The following is a 14700-nucleotide window of genomic DNA, read 5'->3' as shown; positions in this document are numbered from 1 at the left end:
ATTCACTAGTTTTAATTACGTGACCAGCTAATACATTTGCAAAATGAGCAGAGAATACGTCAACATCGTGCCGACGGAAACGAGGATGAAGCTACGGGTGAAGCGGAAAGTTTTCCAGCAGCTGTAAGAAATGTCCTTTTTATCGATGGCCTCGATTAAGAAGTTTTCGCCCGAGTTCATGCCGTTCAGGCCCCGTTTCAAGAATCGGTAAATGACAGCCGACTTCAAACGTTTGCCTTCTTCGTGGAATTCGGCGGCGAACCAGGACACTAACATATAAGACAAAATATATACAGCCAAGTAGAAAATTATGGGAACCGACACTGCTGCGCCGTACGAAGTGATATCTTTTCTTATAAACGTGTGGAATCCATAGAACACGTTCAAGAACGATAAGGATATGTAGATGAACACGGAAAAGTTCATCTCGCTCTCCACCTCATCGATTAACTCAACAATTTTTCGATACTTGGTCAAAATAACATTTATATCTGGCTCTGCACCGATGACTTCGATCCGAAAACACGCCAACAGTTTCCGAGTGTCTTGACAAACATGAATATAATAAACAGAGAAGACGTTACCGAAAAGCAATGATCCCAACGAGCCAAATACTGCGAGACAGATCACCAGAGACACAACGGCGTAGGAAAGTTTGTAATCATGGAAAGTGAATCCGAAATAGTTTAAATATTCGAAATATTTCTCGTATTTGAAATACAGGGCGAGTTCCAGTGCCATTTTAACGAACGGTAAAGAAATCAAAACGATTTTAGTGGTCACAATCGAGGCATTAGTCTCTGTTGTTTTGAATACTGCTCTGCGGTGACGAATCTTCTTCAGCAGAAGTCTCATCATCGGACTTTTACTGACCAATGCCCACCAGAAGAGCAAATGACATGCCGTTCCGCAAATAATGATGTCCAGATTTTGGATATTAGTAGAATAGTCGTGATTAAACAAAAGAATGTGATTGAAGAAAATAATATAATTGAAGATATTGTACGTTATAAAGCTGCAGATAATCCCTATTACACGGCGGAAGCGGTAGTCCATGGTACAGTCACTTCCAAAATCCAATACGGAGACGGCAATAAATGCCATCTTCAAAGATAACTGTTCAAATCTTGTGTTTACGCCATTAAAGGGTTTAATAGGTGCATTCGAAACACAGGTTTTTTTCAAACGATGCTGCAACACACTCATGGTTTCAGTCAAAGATGTTGCTTGAGATGTCCTCTACCACACATAGAGAATCAAGGTATTTCTAATACAGATATGAATTCAAGTTGTCCGAGCAACATGTTTGTTGCTGCACAAATGTAGCTTCGCAACGTTTGATAATTCCATGTATCAGATACAAAGCTTCAAAGTAACATACGGGAGGTTTTCAAAATAGATAATAAATAGAAATATCGAAAACTATACCATAACGCATGTAAAAGGCAAATCACGGAATGGGTGGTTTCAATGACAATAACGATTTTGAATTACGTGGTTGGTTACGAACTGTTTCCAGAAAACACTAACTACTATTTCCTTTTTTATTATTATAATATCAGGTAATAGACGATAGAAATGAATATAAATGCGATTATAGGAATTGAATATAAATTAACGAGAGGCTACTTTAACGGATGTTAAAACCTCGTTATCGTTTGATGACATTTTGTCGTGTTGCTTTGCTTAGCATCGAATTTTATTGGGAACCGTTTATTCTACTCCCAATGCATACTCAAAATTAGAAAACGTATCCAAATAACGTGTGTCAAAGATAGGCCATTGATGCTGCAAGGGGTTGTATAGTTATCGAAATAAAAAATGAACTTTTTATACGGACACCCTGTGCTCGAAAACTCTTGAGAAGGAACAAGAACGTCCTCGTTTCTCATCATGAACAAATAAAAATTTTAAAACAGGTATAGCGGGACCCGGTTTAGCCTAACCGCTGATTTTCTGGTCATCTGGAGAGAGCCAGGAACCCACTACCTCCCGCTTTAACGTTTGAAAAGAAAAAGACCACTATGGCGGCGGAGGAGGGTTTTTGGGCAGGCATCATATTGGCACAGACCCACCCCGTGTTCATTAGAGCATCTGTGAGATATAAGGATGACATCTTGAAGCCGTATTTGCTTTTTTTGAGGAGCAGCTGGCAGTGATTTAATTAATTTTAATGAATGAAAACGCATCCACATGAAGCTGCTGTGATCAACGGATTTCTGGGAAAGTGAAACATTCGCCGGATCGAGTGACCAGCCATATCTCCATACCTGAACCCCATTGAGAATGCCTGGGAGGTCAACAGAATGAATCCCAGGACTCTATCCCATCTTCGTGGCAGAGAAGATCTCAGCAACGAGATTTGAGCGGTTGTGTACAGTCTGAGTACGTATCTAGTGTCGTGTCTGATTTTTCAGAGCTATTACTCATACTAAACCATGCATGTGCTACTCGTTCATATTGTTCTGCGAAACTTCTAACGAATTCGTACATGCTGGAATGGGCGTGTACGTGTTGTGAACCTAACGGGCAGTTTTATTTCTGTGCAATGATGCCATCTACCATTAATTTCTCTATGAGTGAAGTACAATGATTGAATAATTGTAACGTTGTAGGCTTGTCGATCTCAGTGGTGGGAATTTTTAATGGAGAAATCGGTTCGCATTCCCGCCTCGAGGTTTGGAACTACAGGAAACCGACTTAGTGGCGATGGTGAGGTCGTTTTTTAGTACTGCCATCGTATTTAAAATTATTAGCGAACGGTGGAATGATTGAACGTTTGTACAATTGTCGGCATGCTGCTCTCTGTTGCGAGACTTTAACGGAGGGTTTGGCTCGCATTCGCCCCTCGGAGGTTGGAACCACAGAATACCAAATTTAGACGACCCCGCGGTTGGGCTAATGGGGGGGGGGGCACTGGGGAATCGAACCGGGGTCCTCACGATGCGAGTGTACCACTATGACCACAACAGCGACTTGAGAGGGCAACTGCAGCTCGTCATCCTCGCCCAGGTGAAAACAGCGTTGTTGACTGCCACAGCCCGATATTTCCAGCATCAAATTCCAGTGAGTGACCCCGTATAACAGTAAGAAGGACCATACCCACCCCCTTCTTGACTCAGTTTTTTCAATATCGTAAGCTTTGCGTTGGACCGTCCGGCACTGATGCGTCTTACGCACGATTCATCTGCATGTGACGAAACTACTCATATGCCCCGATTTTCTTTATATTATATATATTAACACCCCCCCCCCACATATATACAATGCCAAATTTCATTAAAATATGTTCAGAAGTTTGAGATAATCGAACAAAAAGTGAAAGTTCTCTCAATTTCTGAACTCCAGTGTAGTTTAAAAATCAATGCAATCATTTACACAGCAAGATCGAAAACAGGATTTTTTTGTAAGAAAAACATGATTTTGCCGCGCCCCCCCTGCAAAATTAGATAAATTTTTGTCTTCCTTCCCCTGTAGAGAGCTGTTAGCCCTTTTCAATGCAGTGCTATCTTTCAAGCCCTCAAATGTATAAAGGAGCCTCGGGATCATAAGCGCATATATTTTGACCCTCCATGTTAGTAATAAATTATTTTTGGAAAACGGAGAAACGCGCGATTGCCCCTTTCCTGTATCCACCTATGTTCGTGGTTGAGATGTGGCACTATTTTTTGAAATTAACCCCTTTAGCTTACAAGTGATTGACAACAAATTCGGATTTTCTCTAACGAATTGGCGATAAATATGGTAACCTTGTCCTAATCGCACGTTAAAAAAACGAAAAAAAAATATTAGTAAAACAGTACGATAGATTAAGTTGATAAGAGTAGATTTATATTCAGCATCACCTTATCTCATATATATATATATATCAATAAGTTCGGCCGTCTCGCCATTAGCCTTTACAGGCATACGCAAGGTGGGTCCGAAGCAACGATCACAATTTCACAGCGATAAAAGCAAACTCCTCTCGACAATATACTAAGCTATGTATAGTGGAAAGATACATAGTATATGGGGAAAGAAATGTATCAGAATAGAAAACGAAGAGGGAAAATGTAGGGTTACCAAAAAGCTTCGCGATAAGGAGAGGAAACAAAACTTGTTTGATTTTATTCCATTGGCGTTTGGACGTCCTTGATCGTAAGCCTACGGCCCGCAAACGGCTTGGACGTCGCTTCGCTCCTCCGGCCGTTACGGGGGGGCCGCTGCCCCCGGACTGAAAATATCAACTATGTCACCACAACCGGAAATATGGCAAAACTTTTAAGTTGAAACAATACTCCAAAAACAGACCGTGGGTACCACTATTAAAAAAGAATTCGAGTGGGATTACACTGATATTCGAACCCCCCCCCCCCAACCCCCGTACTCCAACCATTACACCGACTGGCACACGCCGATTGCATCTAAAATTAGATGTATTATTAAACGTTGCCAGGCAGTATATTGGCGCCAATAAATATGCCGCGCATGCGCATTACGAGTTCCGAAGTCAACATCGGGTGTGACGATTTAGTGACGTAATAGTGATCTTAGCCAATGAGGCGCGTCCCATGTTAAAAATCCTATGTACGGTATAGAATTACGCGCACCTCCCCTTAATTTGAATTGGATGGGATATCGGGGGTCACATTGTGATAAATGCAGGGGAATTGAGATTTGAGCCAATGCACCGACAAAATCAGAATGTGCGTGACTTGATAAAACAGATGAACTAACCACAACTTATTCTGAAGTGCTAAAATTCAAATTACTTTCAAATGAAAGTAATTCGAATTTTAGCACTTCAGAACAAAAAATAATGAATTTAAGCTCTAACTCAAAATCACTTCACAACCGATTGCAGCTGTAGGCATAGAACTCACGCAAACGACTAGACAACCTAACTCTAGTAATCGAACGTATTTTAACTGTAGTTCGAAAAAAATAGGCCTACATCGTGTCCCAAAAAAATAGCCAAGATTCTCGCCGATAGGAGCTTCTATTTGGAGTCTCTGAACCATATACATGGAAAACCTCCAGATTACAGCAGGGGTGCAACACTCCGTCGAATTGTGCCACTGCGAATTTTAACAGACCATTTATATATAGTCCCTTAAAAACGGGACGTATCTTTTTTCCGTTCCTGTAAAAGTGTTCAGATTGTCCTTTGAATCAAATTCGATTTCCGCAACAACTTTTTTTCCCCGATATGCGCAATCTTACCTACAACATGTTGGACGTAGACGCCGGAACATGCGTATACTCCGAGCAGTTGCCTTTCTTCCCTCACACCAATCCCAATATACAAAAGCCCGTAAAAAAAATTTAAAAATTCATAAAAACCGGTTTGCAGGGTAAGTATCGCTTGTCACGGAAATTGTTTTAATAAAAAAAAACAAAAAACAGATAGGTGTCGCTTACGTACACAAGTCGACGCAAATAACGAACAGAATGTGAAACAGCATTATGCGTTCCACATGGCCACCACCGGGGATACAACATTGCCGTTGCTAGATTCGAGACTCGCCTTCAGCAGGTCCACAAACACTATTTACAACGGTGAACTGTTTGTGGGTTAGAAACGCAAGTTCTTATAAGCGTCTCATTCGCATATTTTTCCTCCTAAACATGCATACTCGCTCGTTCCACAGGCTGTTTTTTTCTCGTGACCTAGCGATGCTAACCCTGCAAGCAGTTGTATTTTTATTAATTTTTAAAGAGTTACATTGTACAAGGTGGGCAAAAAGTCCGTAGTAATTATATGAAAAATTCATGTCCCCGATCTCGTACGTCCAGCAACTGCTCTCAAAAATGAAACACCCGAAACATTTTATTGAACAACTTTCCATTCAATGCGTTAATTTAAAGGGTTGCCTACCATACTAACTAAAAGTTGGCAACCTACAAGATAATTCTTAAAAAGAATTGCTTAAAAAAGGGAATATTTTTATTTTATAAAGCGTTTGCGATACTATGGCGCTCGCGCGAGAAGGCCATCCCTGAATTATAGCCACTTTACTGGCCTTTCTTAGATACTGGTGTGTGTGCAAATTGCAGTCTGAGAATAATGTTATGCGCTAGTTGACTAATCTTATATGTATTTCTTGCATCGCAAAATCCGTCTATATCAAATCCAAGGGCACAAACCGCAAAGCAGGATTGGCCAATTGTTCATATATAGCCACCAAATTCCACCCGAATTAACGGGACACCCTGTATATGCAGTTTTTAATTCCGCATTAAGAGCTGAATCACAGATGTTGCACGACCGAATGTATGTAGATATTTTAAATTTTGTAAACATTTCCCGCTAACGCGCAAAAATATAGTATCGTATGCGCAATTCAAGTTTAGACACCTATTGAAATCTGCATTAAAAGTGAAAAACTTAATCTCGGAAGTAGAGATTTTTAATCTAAATGGAACTCTTAAACATGCATACACGCCGAATTTAGAGTATCAATTTCCAACTATTGCCTTATTTCTAATGCAATTCCATTTGGTTAGATCTGGGACACCTTATAAACTTTGACAACAAAGATTGAAATTGTAATGCGATCATAAATTGCAATCTATATATATAAAATTGATTTTCTGTGTGTATGTTCTCTATACAAATCTACAATTTTAGATCGATCGTCGCCACATTTTGCATATATACCAAATGGGACCAGACTTGAACGATAGGCTACTTTAAAATTTCGTCAGACCAAGGCAAATGCCCCAAATGGGCAAAAAACCGTAGGGCAACAATGGTTTTTGGGCCTCAACAATCACTTTCCGAACGTTTACTTTGGTTACCGTGGTTCCCTAGCAATGCGTTTAAGACGTGTATATGCCTTTACAACGGTTTGTCGTTTCTTTAATGCTGTACGTATATGTATAATATTTATGCCTTTATAATAGTTTGCCACTTTATTCAATCCTCCCAGTAATGAGAGCTTTTTGAATAGACACCATCATCAGCATCACTGAGGGTAAGGCAAAGGATGATGCCCCATAGAAATCGGTTAAAATTGCCGATTTTACTGTAGAAATGCTGAAATTTTGTGGAATTTTCTGTCACATACATAATTTTAAAAATTGTATTGAATTCTAGATTTCTGAAATATTGAGTTCGATTAGAGATATACGAAGCCCAGGCCATCAAATATGAAGTAATTAGCCGGACCTACTTTTGAGTTGGATATTCATGCAATAACATTGATTTCAACTTTTTATTTATATCTTCTCAAGCAAAAATTAATGTCTCCGTATTGTCTTTTAATATTCAACTGCATAAATTCATAGTTTAGAATGTTTTAAAATTAATTATGGGCCCGTAAAGTACATCGAAGAAATTCCACAGCTTCAATTAAGCATTTTTGAAAGCTGAAACAGACAGATGGATAACTTGAAGTTCGGGGGGGGGGGGAAGGATCGAAATACCTAGCACCCCTTAAAAAAGAAAATATATATTCGTTTCTATGTTTCTGTGTAAATCTAGATTTGTTTATTTCATGAAGTCGCGCAGGAAGCCGCCATATTGGTTAACTTAGACACGGTTTGCATGTCCCTCAAAGAAAGAGGGAGATATCACGCGATACAAAAAAGCCTCATTGAAGAAAACCCGGGCAACGCCGGGTATTATAGCTAGTTGAAAATAAAATCTCTGCAGAAAAAAAATAGCTAACGAAAGCTGTTTACAAATGGAAACAAATTTAAAAACTACGAACGAACAAGAAATTAACTAAAATTGACGATTTTATTGCTATAAACAAGGTTATATTTACTTATTGGTATTAACACGATAGGGGAAAACTGGAGCATTAAAATAATTCGGCAAATATCTGACAACTTCAGAATTTTACATGGAATAAAAATTCAAGTATACCATATGTCGAGTGTTTTTATCCCTCAGTTTCACCTTCGGTTGCGAGATTTTCTTGCGGAGAACCGCTCAAGAAAGTGGTGATGTCGGCTAATACTTGGATGGGATTCCTCTGGAAGTTTTCTTCGAGGGCATCAGAGAAAGTCAGGCTTCCAGAATTTAGTACATCGTGTAAGGCGTCAACGAGAGCCTATAATAAAAAGTTAAAAATTACAACTTTTTATGTATAGAAATGCTTTTTTTAATGACATCTAGAATTAAAAATGCAACTAAAAATCATTGTACATTTTTGGAATCATTTCAGCATCCGAAGTCCGAAAGTCTAACAGTTGATATCAACCCCTTAAGCGGCCTCTTAGAGATCTCTCCTCTAAAAAGAATAAGATATCTAGGCTTGTCGATGCTGAGGTTTATTTCTCAATGAAACTTCCTATACTAAAAACTTCAATTTGCAACTGCAGCAGATCTCTTAAAGCCAGTTTCATTTAAATAGATGGCATTTGGAAGGGGACTTAGAAGGGTTTAGGGCACAGCAGAAATCACTGTTTGACGTAGATGTTTCGTTGGAAATTCCATTGAGGAAATACAAAACTTTTGCTTGCCAAGTATACGCGTGAATTTGAAGAATGCAACCGTGAGAATTTTGTACGAGTAGAAAAAACCGTTCTCTGCACTCTAAATATTTTTTGCTATGCTGATCTTTGCTTGGGGGGGGGGGGGAAAGGTTTATTAGAATTTCTTAGAGGAATCAAAACTGAATAGCGCGTTAATGAATTCGAAATAAGTACAATATGTAAAGTTACTAAAAATATAGGGTCTTAAATATTGTGGATCAAGGGGAGACCCCCCCCCCCCTGCTTAGGCGTTAAAAAGATGGCAAATATTGAGTGGGCTTGGGGGAGATAAGATTACGCTTATGAAAATTCGCATTCTATAGCTCGCTAGTAGTTTATTAGGTGTATTATACGGTTATCTGTCGTTTATATCACTTCCAACTTTTTGTCCCATCACAATCTAATCCATAGGATTATGTGTTATACCCGTAGCTTCTACTGCCTCCTGGAGCATTCCATCACCCCGGGGGGCGTTAACGCCCATGTTGGGAATATGCTTTATTATATCCAATTTGTTTTTTTTAACAAGATTACAATTTATCAATCTCATTTTGCATTTCTTATTTGATAAACAGCAGATTCTAGCATCAAGCGTTATTTATAAGGTGGAGAGGATTAAAATTAGTGTCGGAATATCGGATCCGTGGTGATAGGCTTGAGCTTTAAGTAAAAAATTTCAGATTCTGAATAAAATCTGGGGTACTAGGAAGCATGCCAAGAAATTCTGGTGGGTGTTTGCTCACCCATGGCTCCGACAGTTTCACCAACGAAGTTATATAGGTAATTTAATGCAAGGAGTTAAAACCTTGTTTAAAAAAAAAGAACGGGGCTTGTTTTAACCCTTTACGCGTTTTTAAAAATTTTCTCCAATCAGCGCATTAGAACTGCCATATTTGGAAATAAACGCATGTTAAGAACCCGGAGGGTGAACACCGTATGGGTGACCTAAATAAAGCCGACCAAGTTCGACGAGATCTCGGGATTGCTACAGTAAGGGTTAAAACGAGGAAATATCGAACACTTGGAGAAACTACATTTAACTGGAAGGAAACAAATCATTGAAGTGGTTAAAGGGCTAAAAGCGATCAAGTTAAGAGAAGACTTACTTGAGAGGAATTGGTTCCAGGTTCAACTTTGCCTTTCTCGAGGAACTTCCGGACAGATTTCTTGATGTCCTCGACATTCTGGACTTCCAGCGATACGGCCTGAGACACATCGTTGCCCTTATTTCCAGCACCGACGTATAGGATCTCGCCGACTGGTTCCATCGTCTCGTACGAAGACACCGGGATGTTGAGCGTTATACCAGCTTCTGCGAGGACATCGTTGAGGAAATTGATCGGGTTCTTTATCGTAGAGTCGATGTAAATCTTTAGGGGTTCGCCAGTGAGAGTGAAAGCTGCAACCACCTTGTCTTTCGGGTCCGGCCTTTCATTTGAATCCTTGTCGATGTTTAGAAAAGCCAACTCTAGGTCTCGTTGATCCACGGTCCTCCTCGGCAGCCACTCGTTGGATTTTTGATCCGCCTCGAGTCCTACATCGGCCTCTTCAGAAGATTCACCCTGTTCGATGGAAGCCTTGAATTCCGCATACGCCGCTTTCAGCTTCTCTTTGGTATCTTCGTCGATAGAATTTGTGGCCTCTTCCAAGTCCCGGATGTACTCTTCGTAGTTTTCTTGTTCATCTTCAGCGGGATTGGGACTGTCATTAGCGTACGACTCTATCAACTGCTCTGCGTAATCCAAGTTAGGAGCCATGTACCTATGGTCGTGATAATTCTGGATTGGCAAGTTGCTGGCGGGATTAGGCTGTTCTCTGGCTACACCCGAATGACCCAACCTGTGTACTAAATGGTTTAGAGGCCAAATGGGCATTACGTGAGGGTTGGGGATCTGTTCGTGGTGGTGCACGTGGACACCTGGATAAAGACCTAATCCACGAACGTCATCGTAATGGCTCTGTGGATGATTGTAAGGTCCGTAATGGTGGGGGTCTACCGGGTAGAAGGGATTCCTCTTCTGAAGTAATGGAGAGCCAGTTTGATGTTCCGATTTATGGCCAGATTCGTGGGATCTCATCTGGAAGTATTTTTGCTTCTGGTGATCAACGTGCTGATTATATTCGTCTTCAGGATCAAAATCATCCTCTAAACTGTCAGCGCCTCCGAATTGATTGTCCATAGATGGGCTAATACCGCTTCTAGGCGAGAACCTACCCTGGGAGGCGACGTTAACTTTCACAGGAAAGATTGGAGATCTGAAGTTGAAATTGGTCCTGTCTTTCTGGTTGGATAAGGACAGAATATTCCTGGCGGTGCCATCTTGATCCCTCGGCCCAAGGATATTCAGAGTGAATTCGTCTAACCTGTTGGCTTGATCTCTTATCACATCAGACATCAATTCGTTGAAAGGCTTCTGCGAGACCCGTTTTGTAATCTCCTCCGGATTAACCTCCTTCGGCCTCGATTTCGCGTCCAAAGACAACTGTCCCACGGGGCTGTTTATGTTGAGTTTGGTTTTCGGGCCCTTGCTGCTCAACTCCAGATTGAATACGTCAGTCTCGTTTCCCTGAAGATTCAAAGCAGACTGTACGACGTTCTTGACGTTTTCCCGGATATTCTTTAGATGTTTTCGTATCGGGGTGTCTTTGACCTCTTTCCGATTGCCATCCGATTCATCTTCAGATCCGAAGTCGAAATCGCCGAATATCTTGTCGAAATCGGGAAGCATGTTCAGGAAATTCGGAACCTTCACGTTGATGTTGGTTTTATCTTGAGGAGTGTCGTTGGACTCGTGCTCATGGATCCCGTGAGCTACAGAGACCTGGACGATGGATAAGCCTAAAGCGATAAGAAGCCCGAACCTGGCCATCTGAAAAACAAAACGAAAAATCAAAAACCAAGACAAAGTTCATAGGCTAATTTACGGTTATTTTACGATTTTAAGAAATTCAAACTCTGGAAGGGAACGATAAATAATGGGCACCCAAAGAAACTGGGTTTGGGGAATTCCTTTTTAGTCAAACTTAATTTCAGAAGGGTGCCACGAACATTAGTTTCAAGCACCTCTGGTATAGGGATACTTTAGGTGGCAAGCTAGTAGGCTAGTTTCCAGGGATCGTAGCATTACAACTAATTTCAATGTAATCTCATTCCCAATATTTCTGCACCTCTGGCATATCTCTGTACAAGTTGCTGTGGCACAGCTTTCTGGAATCTTCCCAGGAATCTGTTTTATGCTCGTGCCATCCACGAGCTCCCATCCTGAAAGCCCCTCCCCCCCCGAGTTGGGATCTTCAGTGAGCCTTTCCCCGTTGAATTTAAAGTAAAAATCTGGCTAGGAGATGTCTGCCCCAACTATACGTTGGTGGGCAGGCGTACGATCTTCACTGAACCCATGGAATTATAATTCCTATATATCTCGCAACTTCTCACAACACAGATTACTATCTCATGACATCGTACGGCACTGTACACAGTTTGGGATACAATGTTGGAACCAAGGATCCCTCTGCATTGTGCTATACCTATTCGTAGTATTTTCTATTCCGATCTATGCTTTATTATGAAAAACGTTGATCGGAGCTCGTGGGGGGGGAAGCTCTTTGGGCCATCTATTCATCTATGTTTCGACGAATTCAGGAATACCCTCAGGTTGAGCACCTTCCCGTTCGTCTCGGGCATAGAATTATTGGAAAAACTTAACGGGAGGAAAGCCCCCCCCCCCCCAACCCCAGCATTCCCATACATACAATGGGAAATATTGGCGACATCTCGGGGTCTCAATACAAGTTTACGTCTGCGGAAGATGACGAATGAAAGCTAAAAGCTATTCGACTGAAGGATCCCAAACATGCGCAAGATCATACTTCCGACAAACTATACTTTTTCCATCCCTTGAATTTACACGATACAAGAAAAGCCCATTATATTTATCAAAATACCTAGCCGTATTTTAAATTTGAAAAAATTATCACAAAAATTCAGCCTGGAAATAGGCAATTAGTTCTAGATTTTCAACGAGATGCACGAAAAAAAAAATCGGAAATCTCACTAGAGATGAACAAAGGACACAACTTACCTCTGCTGCACGAGAAATACAAAACTCGTGCCTGTGCCTATCCGACATCGACTTATATTGGGGAAAAATACAGTCACGTGGTGTTGTGACGTCATAGGATTTTTTTTTCTTTTCCTTATCTTTATCACAGTTTGAAAAAAAAAAAGAATTTAAATTTTTTTTCCCCCAATGACTTCATTATGAGAAGAGATTTGTACTTATTTCAAATCATGATATAAATCAACATTAAGTTCTTTAATCAAATCAACTAAACGTAACGATAGTTTATAATAGTTTATAAGCAGGGCGGCCCGGATGTTGATGAAAAATTTGAATTTTTCTGGTTTTTTTTCCACTGTTTGGGGAATTTTTGTGTTTTGGGGCATCTTTTTTGGCATTTCCACGACATTTTTTCACTTTTTAAATTTTTTGACAATGGAAAACATTGAAAAAAAAAATTTGAATACTGATTGCATTAAGCCAGTATGAAAAAGTATAGTTGGAATTTTTTGGAAAATATAATAAAAGATGCTTCCTAACCATAAGCATACATAGAATTTCCTTGGGGGGGAAGGGGGATTAATTTTTCACTTTTTACTGCAAAAAAATCTATTCCCTCCCCTCCTCCCATATCTAGCAACAGGGCCCTTCGATCAGATTCTTCGAGGGATTCTCAGTAGTTAATTTTTTGTGGGAAAAACAAAAAAAAAAGGATAAGAATCCTCAAAGACCCCCCAAGCCGGAGCCCTGTCAGCACCACCCCTGTGGGGGCCATAAGGCCAGTGTTCCCAACCGATTCATGAATTACAACTCGTTTATTAGAAAAATTGTTATTTTTGATGAAAAAAAAATTACACATTATTTTGATGCTGTCAAAACTTTTTCTTGATATTCGAACATAAATGGTTTTTCAAAAGCACTTTGTTTTGTGTTATTTTGATAGTATATTTTTTCCGATTTTCAGGGCATTTTTTAATGCCATTTTTCAAATAATTTTAAGGTAACAGCATCTGCGCCTTGGTTATAGGGCTTTGAAACCCTATGTCACTTTTCTGCCATCTTTTAGTCCAACTGTGACGTCAGTATTATCGCTATAGCCATGCGCTGCTCCACCTTCTATAGCAGAAAGCCTCAGCGCGAAGCTTTGACGTCACTGAAGTCGTCCCTTTCACCTTGTAGCTATTGATAAAGTAAGCCGACGTTTGCGAAATCTTTAACTTTTCTTGCAGTATATTCAATGACTATAGGTGAAATGGACGACTTCAGTGACGTCACGAGCTTCGCGCGGAAGCTTTCTGCTATAGAAGGTATTGGCGGTCTCCTCCGTACTACTTTTTTTTTCTCTAAACAATTAGACGTCACAATACACACACAAAGCCAGTTTCTTTTTTTTTTTCAAAGATGGAGGACGCGATAAGCTTTTTTAAGGCCGGTATTACACTATAAAAGTTTGATAAAATCCCTTTTATAAAAGTTTAAAAATCTAACCAATAAGGTTATTGGTTACATTCTAGAAAATGCAACAGGTGGCCTTATTGGCTGCATTTTTCAAGTTTTATAAAAGGACTTTTACCAAACTTTTATAGTGTAATACTGGCCTAAGACTCATTAATAAAAGGCGTCTTAATAACAGTCACATACGTAAAAGTTTATTCGCAACCGTACAAATTTTCACGTTTACGACGAAATTTTTGATGAGGTTTACGATCTGTGTGAAAATGAATTTTTTTTTGCACGGTGGATGATTTAAAATTTATGAGCATTACAAAGATGACAAAATTTCTGGTCGTGGATTGACAAATTTTGTGAGGATTGTGAAGACGAATTTTAATAAAATTGTGAAGATGGCAAACTTTGTGAGAATCGTGATGGCGCATTTTTTAGTATCGCAAAGATGACAAGTTTTGTGAGAGTTATGAACATGACGAATTTTGTAAGAATAACGAAGGTGACAAATTTTGGGGAAAATTGCGAAGATGAAAAATTTTAGGAAAGTTGTGAAGATTACAAAGTTTGTGAGAATCTTGAGATTTATGAACAGATGACAAAGTTTGTGAAAATCGTGAGAGTCATGAAGAAATTTTGTGAGAATCGGACAATCATTACAATTTCATGAGAATTTTGAAAATGATAAATTTTGTTAGAATCGTGAAGACAAAAATTTTTGAGAAAGTTA

General features: G+C 39.8%; 1 protein-coding gene across 1 annotated transcript; it reads right to left on the bottom strand.

The window, feature by feature from the left end:
* Window positions 1-7707: 7707 nt before the first annotated feature.
* LOC149089406 (uncharacterized) lies at window positions 7708-12785 on the bottom strand. Its single transcript, XM_089238290.1, has 3 exons — window positions 12546-12785; window positions 9573-11336; window positions 7708-8042 (listed from the first exon to the last, which is right to left on the bottom strand). Exons 1-3 carry the CDS (start codon window positions 12591-12593, stop codon window positions 7872-7874), a joined length of 1983 nt encoding a protein of 660 aa, XP_089094416.1. The 5' UTR covers window positions 12594-12785; the 3' UTR covers window positions 7708-7871.
* Window positions 12786-14700: the final 1915 nt, after the last annotated feature.

This window comes from Pholcus phalangioides, unplaced genomic scaffold, assembly GCF_987345545.1.
Source record: "Pholcus phalangioides strain wild (caught in Gottingen) unplaced genomic scaffold, Ppha-v1.0 ptg000002l_1, whole genome shotgun sequence".
Classification (NCBI taxonomy): Eukaryota; Metazoa; Arthropoda; class Arachnida; order Araneae; family Pholcidae; genus Pholcus; species Pholcus phalangioides.
This window is presented reverse-complemented; position numbering and strand designations above follow the sequence as displayed.

Excerpts from the sequence above, each read along its gene's own strand:
- LOC149089406 (XM_089238290.1), bottom strand. The coding sequence starts at position 12,593 with ATGTCGGATAGGCACAGGCACGAGTTTTGTATTTCTCGTGCAGCAGAG. Across the intron at positions 11,337-12,545 it reads GTATTTCTCGTGCAGCAGAG|ATGGCCAGGTTCGGGCTTCT; the intron begins GTAAGTTGTGTC and ends TTTGTTTTTCAG. Across the intron at positions 8,043-9,572 it reads CTGGAACCAATTCCTCTCAA|GCTCTCGTTGACGCCTTACA; the intron begins GTAAGTCTTCTC and ends TTTTTATTATAG.